Source organism: Zeus faber (assembly GCF_960531495.2).
Source record: "Zeus faber genome assembly, chromosome: 2".
Lineage (NCBI taxonomy): Eukaryota > Metazoa > Chordata > Actinopteri > Zeiformes > Zeidae > Zeus > Zeus faber.
Genome location: NC_137189.1, coordinates 52323507 through 52341944, shown reverse-complemented (window position 1 = coordinate 52341944; position 18438 = coordinate 52323507). Strand labels below are relative to the sequence as shown.

Below are 18438 nucleotides of genomic sequence, written 5' to 3'. Positions count from 1 at the left end.
CATGGAGCTGGCGTGTAGTTTAAATGTATTAATATGGAGTAAACATGTAGTAAAGGTGCATTAAAGCTGTAGTAAACATGTAGTATAGGGGCATTAAAGTTGTTGTGAACATGTAATAAAGGTGCATTCAAGGTGCAGTAAACATGTAGTAAAAGTGTGTTACACATGTAGTAAAGGTATAGTACAGGTGTTTTAAAGGTGTAGTAAACATGTCGTAAAGTCGCATTAAAGGTGTAGCACATCTGGGGATGGCGCATGCACCTGGAGATGGCGCATGTGCAAGATGGCGGCGCCCTGCTGGCAGTGGCCACTCCAGCTCCCGATAGCGATATGCATTTTATGTTAAATGTGTTGTCTGTACCGTCACAGTCGTGTACGAAAATAGTCTACAACAGAAGCTCATTACTCGGACTATGAAACTCCAACATTTCAAAACATCTTTCTGGAGATACGCTGGCTTTGGAACCCGAAGAACTCGAGGAGCTAGGCATTCTACAGTGGCAAGACCCAGGGGTCAGCAAGGTAGCGGACTCCCTTCACACCACTGGCCAACACCAGAGGCGGCGCAAGCGGTCTGCGAGACCCAGCAAGCATCGTAAGCGGTGTGCTAGACCCAGCAAGGCTAAAAGCCAACCCTTACAGACCTGCACTTCCCTCTATCCTGCTATCCAAAGTTCGCTCGCTGGAAAACAAAATGGACTACCTCAGATTGGATCTAACCACGCAAAGTAAGGTGAGAGACTGCAGCGCCATCATCCTCACTGAGACGTGGCTTAATCAGAACGTTCCGGACAACGCCATTCAAAGTGGATGGACTAACAACGTTCCGGGCGGACAGGAGCCATGCTCTCAGCGGAAAATCTCGGGGAGGTGGTGTATGTATTTTCATCAATAACAACTGGTGCACTCACGCCGAAATTGTCACTGTTCTCCGGATATAGAATTTCTAACAGTTAAATGCCGACCATTCTACATGCCCAGAGAATTCACAGCCATCTACATCACAGCTGTTTACATTCCACCCAGTGCGAAAACTATGGACGCACTGTCTACACTGTATCAATCTGTGAGCTCAATGCAGAACTCTAATCCAGACTCTGTCTATATAATCGCTGGTGATTTCAATCAGGCCAAATTGAAGACAGTACTTCCACATTACCACAAACATGTGAACTTTGCGACCAGGGAAGAGAACATTCTTGACCAGGTATCCACCAACATTAAACAGGCGTCTAGAGCTGTTCCCCACCCCCACCTGGGGAACTCGGACCATCTCTCTGTTATGCTAATGCCATCTTACAAACCACTTCTTACCAGGAGTAAGCCGTCTGTGAAGCAGATCAGAGCATGGCCAGAAGGAGCAACCTCAGCTCTCCAAGACTGTTTTGAATGCACAGTTTGGCCTGTTTTTAGGGAGGCTGCCACTACCAACCATTATGTCAACCTAACGGAATATACTGAGTCTGTCACAGGCTATATACACAAATGCATGGACGATGTGACCGTCATCAAAAACATCACCACAAGAGCCAATGACAAACCCTGGTTCACCAGGGAGGTACGTGCACTCCTGAGAGCACGGAACGCTGCCTTAAGTCCGGGGTCAAGGACGCCCTCAGAGCTGCTAGGGCCAACTTAAACCTGTGAGAACAGCCAAGCGTGCCTATGGACAGAAAATCCAATCACACTTCACAGACACAAAAGACCCCAGTCGCCTGTGGCAAAGCATCCAGTCAGTCACCGGTTACAGGCCAACACCCCCACCGTGCGAGGACAACACAGACTTCCTCAACACACTTAACACATTCTTCAGCCGGTTTGAGGAAAACAACACCACCACACCAACAAAAGCCCGGACCTGCCCTGACAATGTAACACTTCACCTGGACCCTGCTGATGTGCAGAGGACCCTACTCAAGGTGAATCCCTTGAAAAGCTGCAGGTCCTGACAACATACCGGGGTGTGTGCTCAGAGACTGTGCTGACCAACTTACAGATGTTCTCACGGATATCTACAACACCTCTCTGAGCCAAGCCATTATACCAGCATGCTTCAAAGCCACCACCATCATACCACTACCCAAGAAATCCACAGCCTCAACACTGAACGACTACCGACCCATAGCACTCACGCCCATCATGATGAAGTGCCTTGAAAGATTGGTCAAGGCCCACATAACATCCAGTCTCCCCACTACACTTGATCCATTCCAGTTTGCATACCGTCACAATCGCTCCACTGATGATGCCATAGCAACAGCACTCCACCTATGTCTGGCTCATCTGGAAAACAAAAACAGTTACGTGCGGATACTGTTCATTGACTTCAGTTCCGCCTTCAACACAGTCATCCCCCAACACCTGGTAAATAAACTCAGCGAAATAGGCATCAGCACCACACTCTGCAACTGGACTTCCTTACTGATAGACCACAGACAGTAAGAGTTGGTAACTCATGCTCCAGTGTTCACATCACTGTGAACACTGGAGCATCCCAAGGATGTGTGTTGTCCCCTCTGCTGTTCACACTGGCAACACATGCCAGATACAACTTGAACCACTTCATTAAGTTTGCAGATGACACAACAGTTGTGGGCCGACTCAGCCTACAGAGAGGTGGTACATCAACTCATCAACTGGTGTGACAACAAAAATCTACATCTCAATGCAAACAAGACAAAAGAAATAACTGTGGACTTCAGAAAGAAACACACACCACACATCCCACTCACCATCAATGGCAGTGCAGTGGAGTCTGTGAAGAGCACCAAGTTCCTGGGGGTGCACATCACAGACGACCTAACATGGTCAATCAACACCACCTCCCTAGTAAAGAAGGCACAGCAACGCCTCTACTTCCTTCGCCGGATGAGGAGAGCTGACCTCCCCCCTTGTGCCCTCACCACCTTCTACAGGGGAGCTATTGAGAGCATTCTTACCAGCAGCCTCTCAGTCTGGTATGGCAGCTGCTCTGCTGCTGACCAGAAAGCCCTACAAAGAGTGGTGAGGACAGCAGAGAAGATCACCAAAACAGCACAACCATCCATCCAGGACCTGTACCCGTCTCGCTGCCGCAAGAGAGCCACTAATATCATCAAGGACCACACCCACCCAGCACACAAACTGTTCACCCTCCTACCTTCTGGCAAGCGGTACCGCAGCATGCGGTGCAATACCACCAGATTCAGGAGCAGCTTTTTTCCAAAGGCCATCAGACTACTCAACTCACCAAACACCACATGAACACGACACCCACATAGACCAACTGACTGCACAATATCTTCATTTTTACAATACATATGTATCCCCTTGGTATACATATGTATCCTCTTGCTGCTAGCTTTGTACTGCACCTTATTACCTTAATAACATGCCTCATTTGACTTCAAGAGTATATTAAGACTTTCTTTAGTCTTGTTGTGTTGTTGTGTCTATTGTTGTTGTCTTTTTGCACTTTCATGTTATATGTTGTGTGTTACAAATATTACTTGCACATTTGGAGGGTATGGGGAAACGCAATTTTGATCCTCTGTGTAATTACGTGTTGCATGGTACGATTGACAATAAAGTACACTTTGAACTTTGAACTTTGAACTAGTATAGGTGTAATAAAGGTGTAGCAAAGTTGCATTAAGTGTGAAGTACAGATGTAGTAAAGTTGTTGTACAGGTGTAGTACTGGTGTAGTAAGGGTGTAGAACAGGTAGAACAGGTGTAGGACAGGTGTAGTAAAGATGCATTAAGGGTGAAGTACAGGTGTAGTAAAGTTGTAGTACAGGTGTAGTAAAGGTGCAGTAAGTGTGTAGATTGGGTGTAGTAAAGGTATACTAATGGGGAAGTACAGGTGTAGTAAAGGTGTAGTAAAGTTGTAGTATATATGTAGTAAAGGTGTATGTGGCAGTTTCTCCTACCACGTGCCACCCAAGTGGCATTTCCAGGGACCTCCGTCACAGAGGCACAGAGGACGGAGTTGTAGACACAGTTTATCGTAGAAGTGGGCTGGTTGGAACAAGCCAGGAGCAGATGGACATGTGTCATGACAGGGCTCCTCCCCTGAGTGTGTGTGGGGACGGAGCTTTTACCTGTTGCTCGTTACACCAACCAACGATCAACAGGTGTACAGCCACTCTGATCCCAATCCCCTAGATCCAGGTCAGGTGTGGCTGCTCAAACCACACCATCCCCACACCACAGTGTAGTACAGGTCAAGTACAGGTGTAGTAAAGGTGCTCTTCCTGTTTCTGTCTCCTTCCTCTGCAGTCCCTGGAAAGCACCCGTCGCATGCTGCAGCTGGTGGAGGAGGTAAGCTTCTCATGCAGAATGTTTCATCATTCATTTCATGTTTCAACTTTACTCCACCCCTCTGCGTTTGGGAATCCTGCATTCTGATTGGTCAGTAGATCAGCCGGCGTCAATAATTTCAGTATAATGACGCTGTCTGTTAAAAATGACTGTTGACACGGCAACCACTCCTCCCCCTGGTTTCACGTCCCTTGTGTCACTCTGCTACATGCTAATGCTAACACTAGCAAGTGGCGCCATTTGGGGGCGCCAGATGGAATAAAACATTCTCATTGATCCGTCCGTCCCTCACAGGTGAAGCCCCTCAGCTCTGACTGCAGGTCAACGTTGATGACTTGTAGATATTTAATCAACATCAAGTCTTTTGGAAAAGTGACCTCTGCTTGGATACTTAGAAAAATAATAATGGCAACAGTTTGTAAAACAAATTTTAAAATATTAACAAGGTCGATCGATTAAAATCATTAATACAGATTAATGGCATGATATTGGTGCGAGAAATGAAAGACAAAAATTTGACCCTAAAGAAAGATTTTTCTATTTAAAAGGCATTGCTTCAGAGTTACAGCTAAACTATGATTTGATTCTTGAGAACAGAAATTCCAAATATTCTTTTTCAAAATGTATTTATTGGCATTTTCACCATAAAGAAGCTGCATCATTCCCCATTTCTTTCCACTGAGACAAACGATCTGTTTACATGAAATATCATATTAACATGGAAAACCATAGAACAGGAGTGGAAGATGTGCTGACGTGGTCGTACAGATGAGAAAGACGAAAAACACGAGAAACATGAAAAACGTGGGAAACGTGCAACGACTCTGTAAGAGGCTGTGAAACCAGGAGAAGTGGCTGCCGCTGCTGACCAATCAAAATGGAGTATTCCACACACGTTCTAAATGGTAGTGGGTTTATATGTATATGTATATGTGTATACGTATATTTACTGTATATACTGTATGTGTATGTATATATGTATATGTGTATATATATATATATATATATATATATATATATATATATATGTGTGCAGGTGTCAAGATTAAAATGGTTTATTTGTCACATACATATACATACTTTCATACATATATACAGTGAAATGTAATAGGAGTGTGTGTGTGTGTGTGTGTGTGTGTGTGTGTGTGTGTGTATCTAATCATGTGTGTAGTGTTTGCTAACCACACTCTGCTCCTCCTCAGAGTAAAGATGCCGGCATCAGGACTCTGGTCATGTTGGACGAACAAGGAGGTAAGACAGGAAGTTTACTTTAAACAGGAAGCAGGAAACAGGAAGTCAGGGTCACCCTAACGCTTGTGCTTTTGATGCTTCTGTTCACGTGCAGTTGTTCATATTAATTTCGATGCATTTTTCAAACAAATTCATTCATTTTCCAACTTTCTCTGAGTTTGATTTCTGGATGTTTTGCTGAAACTCGTCTCAATGACGTTTCTTATCCTTCATCTTTTCTTCTTTCTTGTTTTTTTTCATTTGGGTTTTTAAACAATTTTCCTTTCACTTTGATTTGGAAACAGCTTCCCTCTGGATAATCCCAATCAATTGACTGATTTATCATCAATATAGTCTAAGAATGATTATGATAATAATCATTTGATATCAAATCATTAACTAATTTTTAACACGTTTCCTCCCTGAGGAGGCGGAGAATTCTACTGAATCCGAGACTGATCTGGCAACCTGGCCACCAGATCAGTGATCAGATGGATCGGTCTGTGATCGGACATATTGATCCTTGATCAGGCGAATTTATCCAAGATCACACCACAGCTTAAATGAAAAACAAATGCTTGGTTTAGTTCCACGATGAAACATAATTTCCTCTCTAAACCAAAATCCCACTTGGATACAATCTATACTGATCAATAACGATCAATACCTGGGATACTGATCAGTCTGATACATACTGTAACGACAGGTCAGTAAAAGAGCTGCACTGGGGGTCGAGAGCTCTCATCTCTAGTGCCCCTGGGGGTCAAACCAGGAAGTTGCACCGTCCCACTCAGCCATGGGACTCACTGATTGATGAAGCTGATCAACCAGCTGATTAGATGATCTGATCAATCAGCTGATTATATGATCTGGGATCTAATTGTTTTTAAATAAAACATCTTGTTCATTTCACTGTGACGTGTTCAGGAAGCGGCTGATGACACAAGAAATCAAACAAATATATTGATTCAAATCACTGAATTCATCACACACACACACATACACAGACACACACACACACACACACACACAAACTTGAGGACACTGAATTATGAGGACGCTGACTTATGAGGATACTAACTCATAAAGACACTGAATTATGAGGACAGTCATTTATGAGAACACTGAGTAATGAGGACACTGAATTATGAGGACACTGAATGATCAGGATATTAACTTATAGGCAAGCTGACTTGTGAAATTTTTTTATTATTAGGATACTTTCTCATGAGGACACTGAATTATGAGGATACTGAATTATGAGGACAGTTACTTATCAGGAAAATGAATTTGGCTGACACTAACTTATGAGAACACTTACTTATGAGGACACTGAATAACATGGACACTGATTCATGAGGACACTGACTTAAGGGGACACTTACTTTTGAGGACACTGAATTATGAGGACACTCACTTATGAGGACACTTACTTATGAGGACACTAATTGATAAGGGCACTTCATTATGAGGACCTTGACTTATGAGGACATTGATTTATGAGGATGCTGACTTATAGGGACACTAACTTATTAGGACACTTACTTGTGGGGACACTGAATTATGAGGACACTAACTTATGATGGCACTAATTTATGAGTACACTGAATTATGAGGACACTAACTTATGAGGATACTAACTTATAGGGACACTATATTATGAGGACATTAACATATGAGGACACTGAATTATGATGACACTAACTTATGAAGGTAATTACCTATGAGGCCACAATCTTATGAGGGACACTGAATTATGAGGATACTAACTTATAGGGACACTATACTGTGAGGACATTAACATATGAGGACACTTACTTATGAGGACACTTACTTATGAGGACACTAATTTATGAGTAAACTGAATTATGAGGACACTGACTTATGAGGACACTAACTTATGAGGACACTGACTTATGAGGACACTAACTTATGAGGACACTTACTTATGAGGACACTGAATTATGAGGACACAAACTTATGAGGGACACTGAATTATGAGGATACTAACTTATAGGGACACTATACTATGAGGAAATTAACATATGAGGACACTTACTTATGAGGACACTTACTTATGAGGACACTAACTTATGAGGACACTAATTTATGAGTAAACGGAATTATGAGGATACTAACTTCTTAGGACACAAACCCATGAGGATGTTGACTTCTGAGGACACTAACTTATGAGGACACTTACTTATGAGGACACTAACTTATGGGGACACTTACTTATGAGGACACTGAATGATGAGGACACTGACTTATGAGGAATCTAACTTATGAAGACACTGAATTATGAGGACACAAACTTATGAGGACACTTACTTTACTTTACTTACTTCACTTTACTTTATTATGAGGATACTAACTTTTAGGGTCACTATAGTATGAGGACACAAACTCATGATAACACTTACTTATGAGGACACTGAATTATGAGGACACTAACTTATGAGGACATTGAATTGTGAGGATACTAGCTCAAGAGGACACTGAATTATAAGGACACTGACTTATGAGGACATTGAATTATGACGACACTAACTTATGAGGACACTTACTTATGAGGACACAAAGTCATGAGGGCACTGAATTATGAGGACACTAATTTATGAGTACACTGAATTATGAGAGCACTTACTTATGAGGACACTGAATTATGAGGACACTTACTTATAAGGACACAAATTTATGAGGACACTCAGTTATGAGGACACCAAATGATTGGGATATTAACTTATAAGCATGCTGACTTGTGAAGACACATAATTATAGCATACTAGCTCCATGGACACTGAATTATGAGGACAATGACTTTTGAGGTCAGTGAATTATGAGGAAGATAACTTATAGGGACAATGAATTCTGAGGACATGAACATATGAGGACATTGAATTTTGATGAGACTGATTTATGAGGACACTAACTTATGAGGACACTGAATAATCAGGACACTGACTTATGAGGACACTTACTTATGAGGACCCTGACTTAAGAGGACACTGACTTATGAGTACACTTACTTATGAGGACACAAAGTCATGAGGGCACTGAATTATGAGGACATCCACTTATGAGGACACTGATTCATGAGGATACTTACTAATAGGGACATGATATTATGAGGACACAAATTTATGATGACTAACTTATTAGGACACTTATGACGACACTGAATTCTGAGGACACTGACTGATGAGGACACTGAATCATTAGACCACTAACTTATCAGGGCACTGAATGCGTGGGATATAAACTTATAAGCATACTGACTTGTGAAGACACTGAATTGTTAAGATACTAGTTCACAAGGACACTGAATTATGAGGACAATGACTTTTGAGGACAGTGAATTATGAGGACACTAACTTATAGTGACACTGAATTTTGAGGACCTGAACATTTGAGGACACTGAATTATGATGACACCGACTTATGAGGATACTAACTTATTAGGACACTGAATTATGAGGACACTGACTTATGAGGATACTAACTTAAGAGGACACTTACTTATGAGGATACTAAATAATGAGGACACTGACTTATGAGGATACTTACTTATGAGGACACTGAATTATGAGGACACTGAATGATTTGGATACTAAGTTGAAAGGACACTGAATTTTAGTGACACTAACTTATAAGGACACTAACTTAAGGGGACACTGAATTATTAGGACACTATGAGGATAGTGAATTATAAGAGCACTAATTTATGAGGACACTGGATTATAAGAACACAAACCCATGAGGACATTGGATTAGAGGACACTATCTTATCGGGACACTGAATGTGTTCTCATTATGCTGGTGGGTCCTTTGAGCCAAACAGCAGCTGATCAACGTGCGTCCTGTCGTTCCTCTGTCCCGACCAGAGCAACTCGATCGCGTTGAAGACGGAATGAACCATATCAACCAAGACATGAAGGAAGCCGAGAAAAATTTAAAAGATTTAGGGAAGTGCTGTGGCCTTTTCATGTGTCCCTGTCACAAGTAGGTACTGACGGGGCGGAGCGTCTGTGCTGCGTCTGTGGCGTCAACTCTTCCTTTCAGTCCCTTCTTCTTTGTTTTCTTTCCTTCTTTCGTTCCTTCTTCCGTCACGGTGTCTGAAGTTGTTGTCTTTTCTCCTTTGTCCTCTCTCTCTCTCTCTCTCTCTCTCTCTCTCTCTCTCTCTCTCCCTCGCTCGCTCTGGGGGGGTAATGGATTGTGGGTAATCAGAGCAACTGGAGCGCATCGAGGAGGGAATGGACCAAATCAATAAGGACATGAAGGACGCAGAAAAGAATTTGAACGATCTAGGGAAGTTCTGTGGTCTGTGCTCCTGTCCATGCAACAAGTAGGTGCTGCCCGCCGGCCTGCCTCCATTCAGCCCAGTGACATCATCACGACCAACCAATCAGCTTCATCCAGACCTTAGGCTCCGCCCCCTCGCACGCTTCCATTCAACGTGGCTCGGCCGATCACGGGCAGCCACGGCGCCCTCTGAGCTAGCTTTACTGCGCTTTATAGCTTGATACACACACACACACACACACACACATAGAAACACACACACTTTTAACACACACACACACTTTAAACACACACACACACACTCTGCCTGTTGTGCCTCCTGGCTTCTGGAAGCTCGTGAATTCGTCCTGCTCTTCTGGCCGTTACGCAGTTCGAGCTGCAACCAGTAGAGGGCGCCTGTCTCCTGGAGCAGCCCACGCTCTCATACAAGTCCCACGTACGACTGTTTCTGCTGCTCCCAAAGTGGATCTTCACATTTTGGGTTAGCATTTGTGTAACCTGTGTAAGGACTGTATAACCGTATAACTGTAATATCAGTTTAATAACTGTAATAACAGTGTAATAACAGTTATAACTGTGTAATAACAGTTTAATAACTGTAATAACACTGTGATAACACTGTAATAACAGTTTAATAACGTGCAATAATAGTGTAATAACAGTGTAATAACTGTGTAATAACAGTTTAATAACTGTAATAACAGCAATAACAGTGTGATAACAGTAATAATGTTCAATAACAGTAATAACACTGTAATAACAGTAATAACGTTCAATAACATTAATAACAGTGTAATAACAGTAATACAGGTAATAGTTGTAACAACAGTGTAATAACGCTGTGTAATAACAGTTTAATAGTAATTACAGGGTAATAACAAGGGTATTAACGTTGTATAAACTGTAATAACAGTGTTATTACACTGTTATAACGGTAACAACTGTAATAACTGTGCAACAACAGTTTAATAACGTGTAACAACTGTAACTCTAATAACAGACTAACTTAACAGTGTAACACTTAACAGTAATAACAGTGTAATCACAGTAATAACATGTAATAACTGTTATAACACAGTAATAACAGTGTAATTACTGTAATACAGTGTACTAACAGTGGAATAACAGTAATACTAGTGTAATAACTGTTAAAACGGTAATAACACTGTAATAACGGTGTAATAACCGTAAATAACACTGTAATAACACTGTAATAACAGTAATAGCAGAGTTGGACTTGTACGACAGCGCGTCTGAGCATCCGACTGTCAGAACGAGGCTGCGCTTCCTACAAGCATCTCAGTGTTTTCCATGACCCTCCACACGGCGGATTTAAACCCAGACCCGGAGCTCCAGGTCCATCTGGGTCTGAGATGCTGGTGGGAAGCTGCCCGCCCCCTCCTCTGCATGGTACCACGCCCAGCCAGGCCCCAGACCCGCCTGCTCCCTGATCCAGAACCATGGAATGTCTGCAGAGCATGACCCTGGGAATGCCATGCATGCATGACGGGCCACGCACCGTGGGGGGGGTTGATCAGGTGGGGGTATTGATAAGGTGGGGGGTATTGATTAGGTGGGGGTGTCGATTAGATGGGGTATTGATAAGGTGGGGGGTTGATGAGGTGGGGAGTTGATCAGGTATTTCATGATCGGTTAAGTATGAGAAGCAGAGAAGAAGAAGAGGACACGCCCGGGGGTTTTGGGAGAAATGTTCTGGAGACTCGACCCGTTATTGTATTGGACAATAATCAATAAAACTTCTGTCCAAATGTGATCGGTGTTGAATTAAGACAAAGTCAAACTTTATTCATTGCTGACGAAATTGAGAACCATCTTCCACGGTCTTTGAGGATATTTTTCACTTTCAGGATACTTTTTTAGGATTACTTTCAGGATACTTTTTAAGGATTACTTTCAGGATACTTTTCACTTTCAGGATACTCTTTTAGGATTACTTCCAGGATACTTTTTAAGGATTACTTTCAGGATACTTTTCACTTTCAGGATACTCTTTTAGGATTACTTCCAGGATACTTTTTCAGGATTACTTTCAGGATACTTTTCACTTTCAGGATACTCTTTGAGAATTACTTTCAGGATACTTTTTTAGGATTACTTTCAGGATACTTTCACTTTCAGTATACTTTTTAAGAATTACTTTCAGGATACTTTTTTAGGATTACTTTCAGGGTAGTTTATAAGGATTAGTTTCAGGATACTTTTTTAGGATTACCTTCAGGATACTTCTTGTTGAAGCAGGATTGGACGCCTGGGACCTGAAGAACAGTTTTATTTTGTGATTCTTGTGATTTCAAGGATTGTCTCAACTCTAGAATCTGGAACTAAACTGTGTAGAGTCAGGAGAGGAAGAAGGGGATGGAGTGATGAAGGCGGAGGAAATGTTCAAAAAAGGAGAGTGGAGGGTGGGGGGTGGTGTTTGCATCAGTTCCTTCTATTAATAAAGCAGGTATTTTTGGGTTTGTCCCAAGGACAAAGAGAAACACAACAAACACAGAAACGACAGAATAGAGCTGAAAAGAGGGAAGAAATGGTGAAAGAAGAGGGGAGGAGTGGAGAAGCTGCCGCCATGTTGTGCACACCTGCTCTATGGATCATTTGGGTGGAGAAATAGTTCCATCCCGGGTGATGAAGGGAACATTCTGTCGTCCTTCCTCCTCCTTCGGAGGTCACTTCCTTGGCCCTGAAGAGTGCAGCGCTGAGCTGTGGCCACTGGAGGCACTGCTCAAGAAGGTTTTTCTGCACTGAAAACAGAAAGGGTGTGGTCTCCTTCCGTCAGCGTGCAGGTTGTAGTTCCCTCAGAGATGCCTCAGAGCACCACCCAGTGGTTGCCAGACGCCTTATCCACAATCCCAAACAGGAAGACTGCTCCTCTAACCACTTCCTCCAGTTTTCTGTTCTTAACTTTCTGTTGTTTTTCTTCTTATTTCTTTTCTTTTCAGTTCATCCTCGGCATCAGCCGTCGTCCTCTCTGCCGCTGTGTACTGTTCTGTCCGTTCAGTGTTCTCTGTCCAACACCACCTGGGTGGGATGGGTGGGGTGGGTGGGGTGGGTGGGGTGGGTGGGTTGGGGGGTGGGTGGTGCAGACGCCAGGTTGCATGCTTATCCACCGCAAGGCAGACATGATGCAGCGTGTTAACAGGTACGTAGCCTAGCGCCCCCTGCCTGACTGTACAGGATGTTATATACCTGCAGAGATATAACATCACTTCCTGTTGAATGAGCCCCCCTACGGGGTCCACAGCCCCCCTGCCCCGCCCCGCCCCGCCCCGCCCCGCCCCGCCCCACCCCTGCAGTCTGTCACGCTTTGCTTGATGTAGAGTTCACCACCACACGTTTCTGAGCAGGTGCATGTAGGGCTGGGCGATCGCAGTTAACCAGAAATCTGAGAGAGGCCACGCCCCACGCCACGCCCACCAGGGTTTGATCATGAACCGTCAGATATTTCTGACGTCATATTATGAAAAAGGACATAACTCCTCATCATCCATAATTTACATCACATAATAATATAAATTTCATGATGACATCACATCGCCCAGTCCTACATCCAAGACTCCCAGACACCCAGTACCAGTACCAGTACCAGTACCAGTACCAGTACCAGCTGCAGCCACCGGAGGGACCATGGCTCTGTCTCATTTGCTAGTAACCTTCCTAGGTAGGGAGCAAGGACACTGCATAGGTAGCTAGGAAGGATACTTTGTAGGGAGGTAGCAAAGTGCCTACGTGTTTCCTTGATTTGGTGTCAGTCTAAAGATCATTTGGTTCCTTGGGCAGTGTAAGACACCCCATAATGCCATGGGGCAGGAGCCTCCTGGAGGTCAGCAGCTGAAGTCACCATGGCAACCAGAGGGATCGTCTCAGGTCACGTAACCTTCTGACGAAACAGGAAGCCATGTTGCGAACCAGGAAGTGAGGATACAGGAAATAGAGCTGCTGAGGAGACAGGAAGTAGCCCTGCTGGTGAGACAGGAAGTAGCCCTGCCGAGGAGACAGGAAGTAGCTCTGCTGAGGAGACAGGAAGTAGCCCTGTTGAGGAGACAGGAAGTAGCCCTGCTGATGAGACAGGAAGTAGCCCTGCTGATGAGACAGGAAGTAGCCCTGCAGATGACACAGGAAGTAGCCCTGCTGAGGAGACAGGAAGTAGCCCTGCTGGTGAGACAGGAAGTAGCCCTGCTGAAGAGACAGGAAGTAGCCCTGCTGATGAGACAGGAAGTAGCCCTGCTGATGAGACAGGAAGTAGCCCTGCTGAAGAGACAGGAAGTAGCCCTGCTGATGAGACAGGGAGTAGCCCTGCTGGTGAGACAGGAAGTAGCCCTGCTGGTGAGACAGGAAGTAGCCCTGCTAATGAGACAGGCCCAGTGACTCCCGGTCGGTGGTTCAGGTTTCTCTACCTTCCTCATCCTCTCTTCACCTCCAGGATGAAGAGCGGCGGCAGCAAGGCCTGGGGCAACAACCAGGATGGCGTGGTGGCCAGCCAACCGGCCCGTGTGGTGGACGAGCGCGAACAGATGGCCATCAGCGGAGGGTTCATCCGCAGGTAGGACGACACGGGGTGCAAGACAGGAAGTGGGTTATTTTGTCTCTTGTTTTCCCGTTGGATCTGCACTGCGTGAAGCAGAGTTGGTTTGAGCGTCCACCCAGCAGGGGGCGCTGTGTCTGCCAATGCTCCACCCTGCTTCATCAGGGTTTAATTCTTGTTTTAATTTTGTTATTATTTGGTGAAAAAAGGAAAAATATTAAAGATTATGTTCCATAAAACAGCCTCTCAAACCTGTTTCAGTGTTTTCAGCTTCACTGGCACCAGGAGGAAAACAAAGAAAACAAAACAATGGAAAAATGTGTTGAAAATAACCAATAACCAACATCAGACCAATATTTTTAAACATTATTTTTTATATTCCAACTACCCCCTGCAGTACACCCTGCTGTCCCCCTGCAGAACCCCTGCAGTACCACCTGCAGTACCACCTGCAGTACCCCTGCAGTACCCCCTGCAGTACCACCTGCAGTACCACCTGCAGTACCCCTGCAGTTCCCCCTGCAGTACCCCTGCAGTACCACCTGCAGTACCACCTGCAGTACCCCTGCAGTACCACCTGCAGTACCCCTGCAGTTCCCCCTGCAGTACCCCTGCAATACCCGTGCAGTACCCTTGCAGGGAAAAATAACTTCATTTTAACTTAATTTTTGTTTCGGTTGAATTTTGGCAGAAAGTTGAGAAATTACAAAACACTGTCAAAACAAATTATTTTATGTTTCCATTTCTAAAGTATTAATAAGTATATTTAGAATAAAAGTGGTGTTCAGTCAGAGGTGAGTTTCTACGCTGCTTCAGAGAGGAAAGTATTTATTAGTGCTGATTTGTTTGTTGGTTTGGGTGCTGTGTGGGCGGCGTCCTGGCGTTAGGGCGTGGTCAGCGTTCACACACCTTGGTGGTTTATTGCTTTGCGTGTGGTATTAGGAGCTGATGTCACTTTTTCAATTATTTTCTTTTCGATAATGTTTAAGGTTCTGCATGTTGATGAAAATCATAAACCAATATTACATTTGAGTGTTCATAATTATTAAAATGGTTTGTTAAAGAACACTTACTGTATATTTACACTTTAATATCCTAAAATTAGAGGCGTAATAAAGACGAAAACAACAGGATTGTTACGCCTATTTCCGCATTTATTTGGGTACAAATCGAAATACTGGGCTGTCTGGGCATCCGCGGCGAGGCGTCCATGTTGTTCTGAGTGAATGCTGAGCTCTGATTGGCTGCAGGGCTTAGTGGGATGGGATGTGATTAGGATTATCACGTGTGCAGAGTAACGGACGACGCCCGGGAGAACGAGATGGACGAGAACCTGGAGCAGGTCGGAGGAATCATCGGAAACCTGCGTCACATGGCGCTGGACATGGGCAACGAGATCGACACCCAGAACCGGCAGATCGACCGTATCATGGAGAAGGTACTGTCTGTCTGTCTGTCTGTCTGTCTGTCTGTCTGCGTGTCTGTCTGTGAGGATTAGGAGTCCTGGTGAAGGGGGAGGTGTTCCATAAAGAGATGGGAGAGGGGGAGGAGTCTATACAGGGGAGGGTCTAGATGGAGGAGGTGGAGGAATGCATGTGGAATGGGTGGAGTCTAGATTAGGAGGGGGGGGGGGGGGGGGTCAGATGGGGGAGGAGTCTATACGGACGGCAGCCTCTTACGACCTTCTCTGTTTCCCATCAGGCCGACTCCAATAAGACCCGGATTGACGAGGCCAACCAGCGCGCCACAAAGATGCTGGGCAGTGGCTAAGTGGGCGGGGCAGCCGGCGACGGGCGGCACGCCCCGCGAGGTGTCGTGCAGCGCCCCCCGCAGGGCGCCCACGTGCTTTCATCATGGTATTGACCTTCTGGGTTTGCACACATGCACATATCACCTCCTGGTCCTCATCGTAACGTTGTTCAGTGTCCGTCCCAGCTTTTTCAAGATGGCCGTCCTGTTCAGGTTCTAACTCTCCTCTTTCTCTCACTTCCCCAAGGCTTTTATTCCCTTTATGGAAAAATATATATATATATCATATATTATACTATATCCTAAATAATATATAAGTATATATATGTGTGCGGGATGAGCGGCCGGGGAGGGATGGAGCGAGGAGCAGGGTGTGTTTGTTTTCCGTTCATTTGGTTCCTGTTTCCTGTGCAACTCGTAGCTGTTAGACTCTGCATTCCGTGGCGTGAAACGTGTCTTTCTGCATGAAACGTAGATTTTAGACTCTTATAAATAAAACGTCTGAAAAAGCAGGATGAAAACGCTGCCGTGGACCAACGCATGCTCCGTGTTCCAAGGTCGTTCCATTTCTCCTGCACGTTCGCTGTAGTGCCACGCCCCGTCTGATATATCAACTGTGACCATCTTGTTGTCAAATGAAGCGAAAGGATCAAAAGGAAAGAAGACGATGGAGGAAAATAAACAAGGAGGAACTTTGGGGCGAATTGTAAAAAAAAAAAAAAAAAAAAAAAAAAAAAATCCAAAAGAGGTTTTTTGTAAGTGAAGCTGAGTTCCTGTGCTGGGGGCGCTGGTGTGTTCTGTATCATAGGTTTTGGACGCTGAAAAAAACACAAATAAATGTTTGCGATGTAAAGCAAAGATGCATATTTCTGAGAGACATTACTTTTATAAGAAGACTGTACCTGTATTTACCTTTATTCCTCCTGTGTGCTTTGTTATTGGTAAAAAAAAAAAAAAAAGAAATAATACAAATAATGAATAAATTCTGAGGATTCTACGGTTTTTATTTGCTTGTACTAGAGCTATGCACCAAATGGCCACATGGGGCCGTGGGGCGTGGCAGCGCATGTTCTGTTGTGTGACGTGGTGACGTTCTGTAGATGATCAACGATTAAAGGAAGAAATGCGGCCACGCCTCCGACTCGTCCTTTCAAAATAAAAGTCTGTTCAAGCGACAACAATAAACTGATATTACACCGGAAACCATTTGATATTTCATGTATTTTACTCAAATGACACATGAAATGATTACATAAATACACCACTATTACTACTAGAAAACAACTACACTACTACACTATACTACACTGTACTATACGATATATCTGTCAAACAATGTATTACATCATGTATTAAGTACAGTATATAATGCACAGTATACACAGTAAACACAGTAAACACAGTATACACAACACAGTACATAATACACAGTATACACAGTATATGCAGTGTACACAGTAAACACAGTAAATTATACACAGTATATTATACACAGTATACACAGTATATTAAACACAGTATACACAGTGTACACAGTATACACAGTATACACGGTATATTATACACAGTATACACAGGATACACAGTATACACAGTACATTATATACAGTATAAACAGTGTACACAATTTATTATACACAGTATACACAGTACAGGTACTCCTCACTTAACGACGGAGTTCCGTTCCTCGCACCAGGTGGTTAAGCAGATTGGTCGATAGGCGAGGACCCGTATTTCACGATAAGGGGGAGTGGCTGGTATATATAGTTTATTTTGTGTATATATAGTGTATATAGTATATATAGTATATATTGTATATATAGTATATTGTGTATGTAGTATATATAGTATATAAAGTCTATATAGTGTATATAGTATATATAGTGTACATAGTGTTTAAAGTGTTTATAGTACATAGAGTGTATATACTATATTTAGTATATATAGTGTTTTTAATATATATAGCATATATAGTACATATATTATATACGATCGGCGTTCACGCCACTCAGCGTCTCGGTAGGTGAACTGTCTTTCCCATGGTCATCTAAAGGGAACATTTAAGATTTAAGATTCAAGAGGTTTATTCGTCACATACATACACATACATACACATCAGAATCAGAATCAGAATCAGAAATACTTTAATAATCCCAGGGGGAAATTACTTTTGTTACAACTCCAAATCTACATACAACATATTTACATACAACATATTTACATACAACATATAATAATTATTAAGAAACATATTTATATATAAATATATATATAAACATATCTATATACACATGGTAAAGTGTAAAATGTACA

The 18438-nt window shown here is 43.3% G+C and overlaps 1 protein-coding gene across 2 annotated transcripts in view; it reads left to right on the top strand.

The window, feature by feature from the left end:
- The window catches only part of LOC307227493 (synaptosomal-associated protein 25-A), a gene marked incomplete at both ends in the record, with an annotated part of 21718 nt that extends 5572 nt beyond the window's left edge, over nucleotides 1-16146 (top strand). Inside the window, 6 exons of one of the 2 annotated variants that reach the window (XM_079996839.1) lie at nucleotides 4260-4301; nucleotides 5504-5552; nucleotides 9759-9876; nucleotides 14275-14394; nucleotides 15670-15814; nucleotides 16078-16146. In XM_079996839.1, the coding sequence (XP_079852965.1) occupies nucleotides 4260-4301; nucleotides 5504-5552; nucleotides 9759-9876; nucleotides 14275-14394; nucleotides 15670-15814; nucleotides 16078-16146 (543 nt within the window). Of the gene's footprint in view, nucleotides 1-4259; nucleotides 4302-5503; nucleotides 5553-9415; nucleotides 9534-9758; nucleotides 9877-14274; nucleotides 14395-15669; nucleotides 15815-16077 lie in introns of both variants that reach the window. The other variant, XM_079996840.1, reaches the window with a different exon arrangement.
- Nucleotides 16147-18438: the final 2292 nt, after the last annotated feature.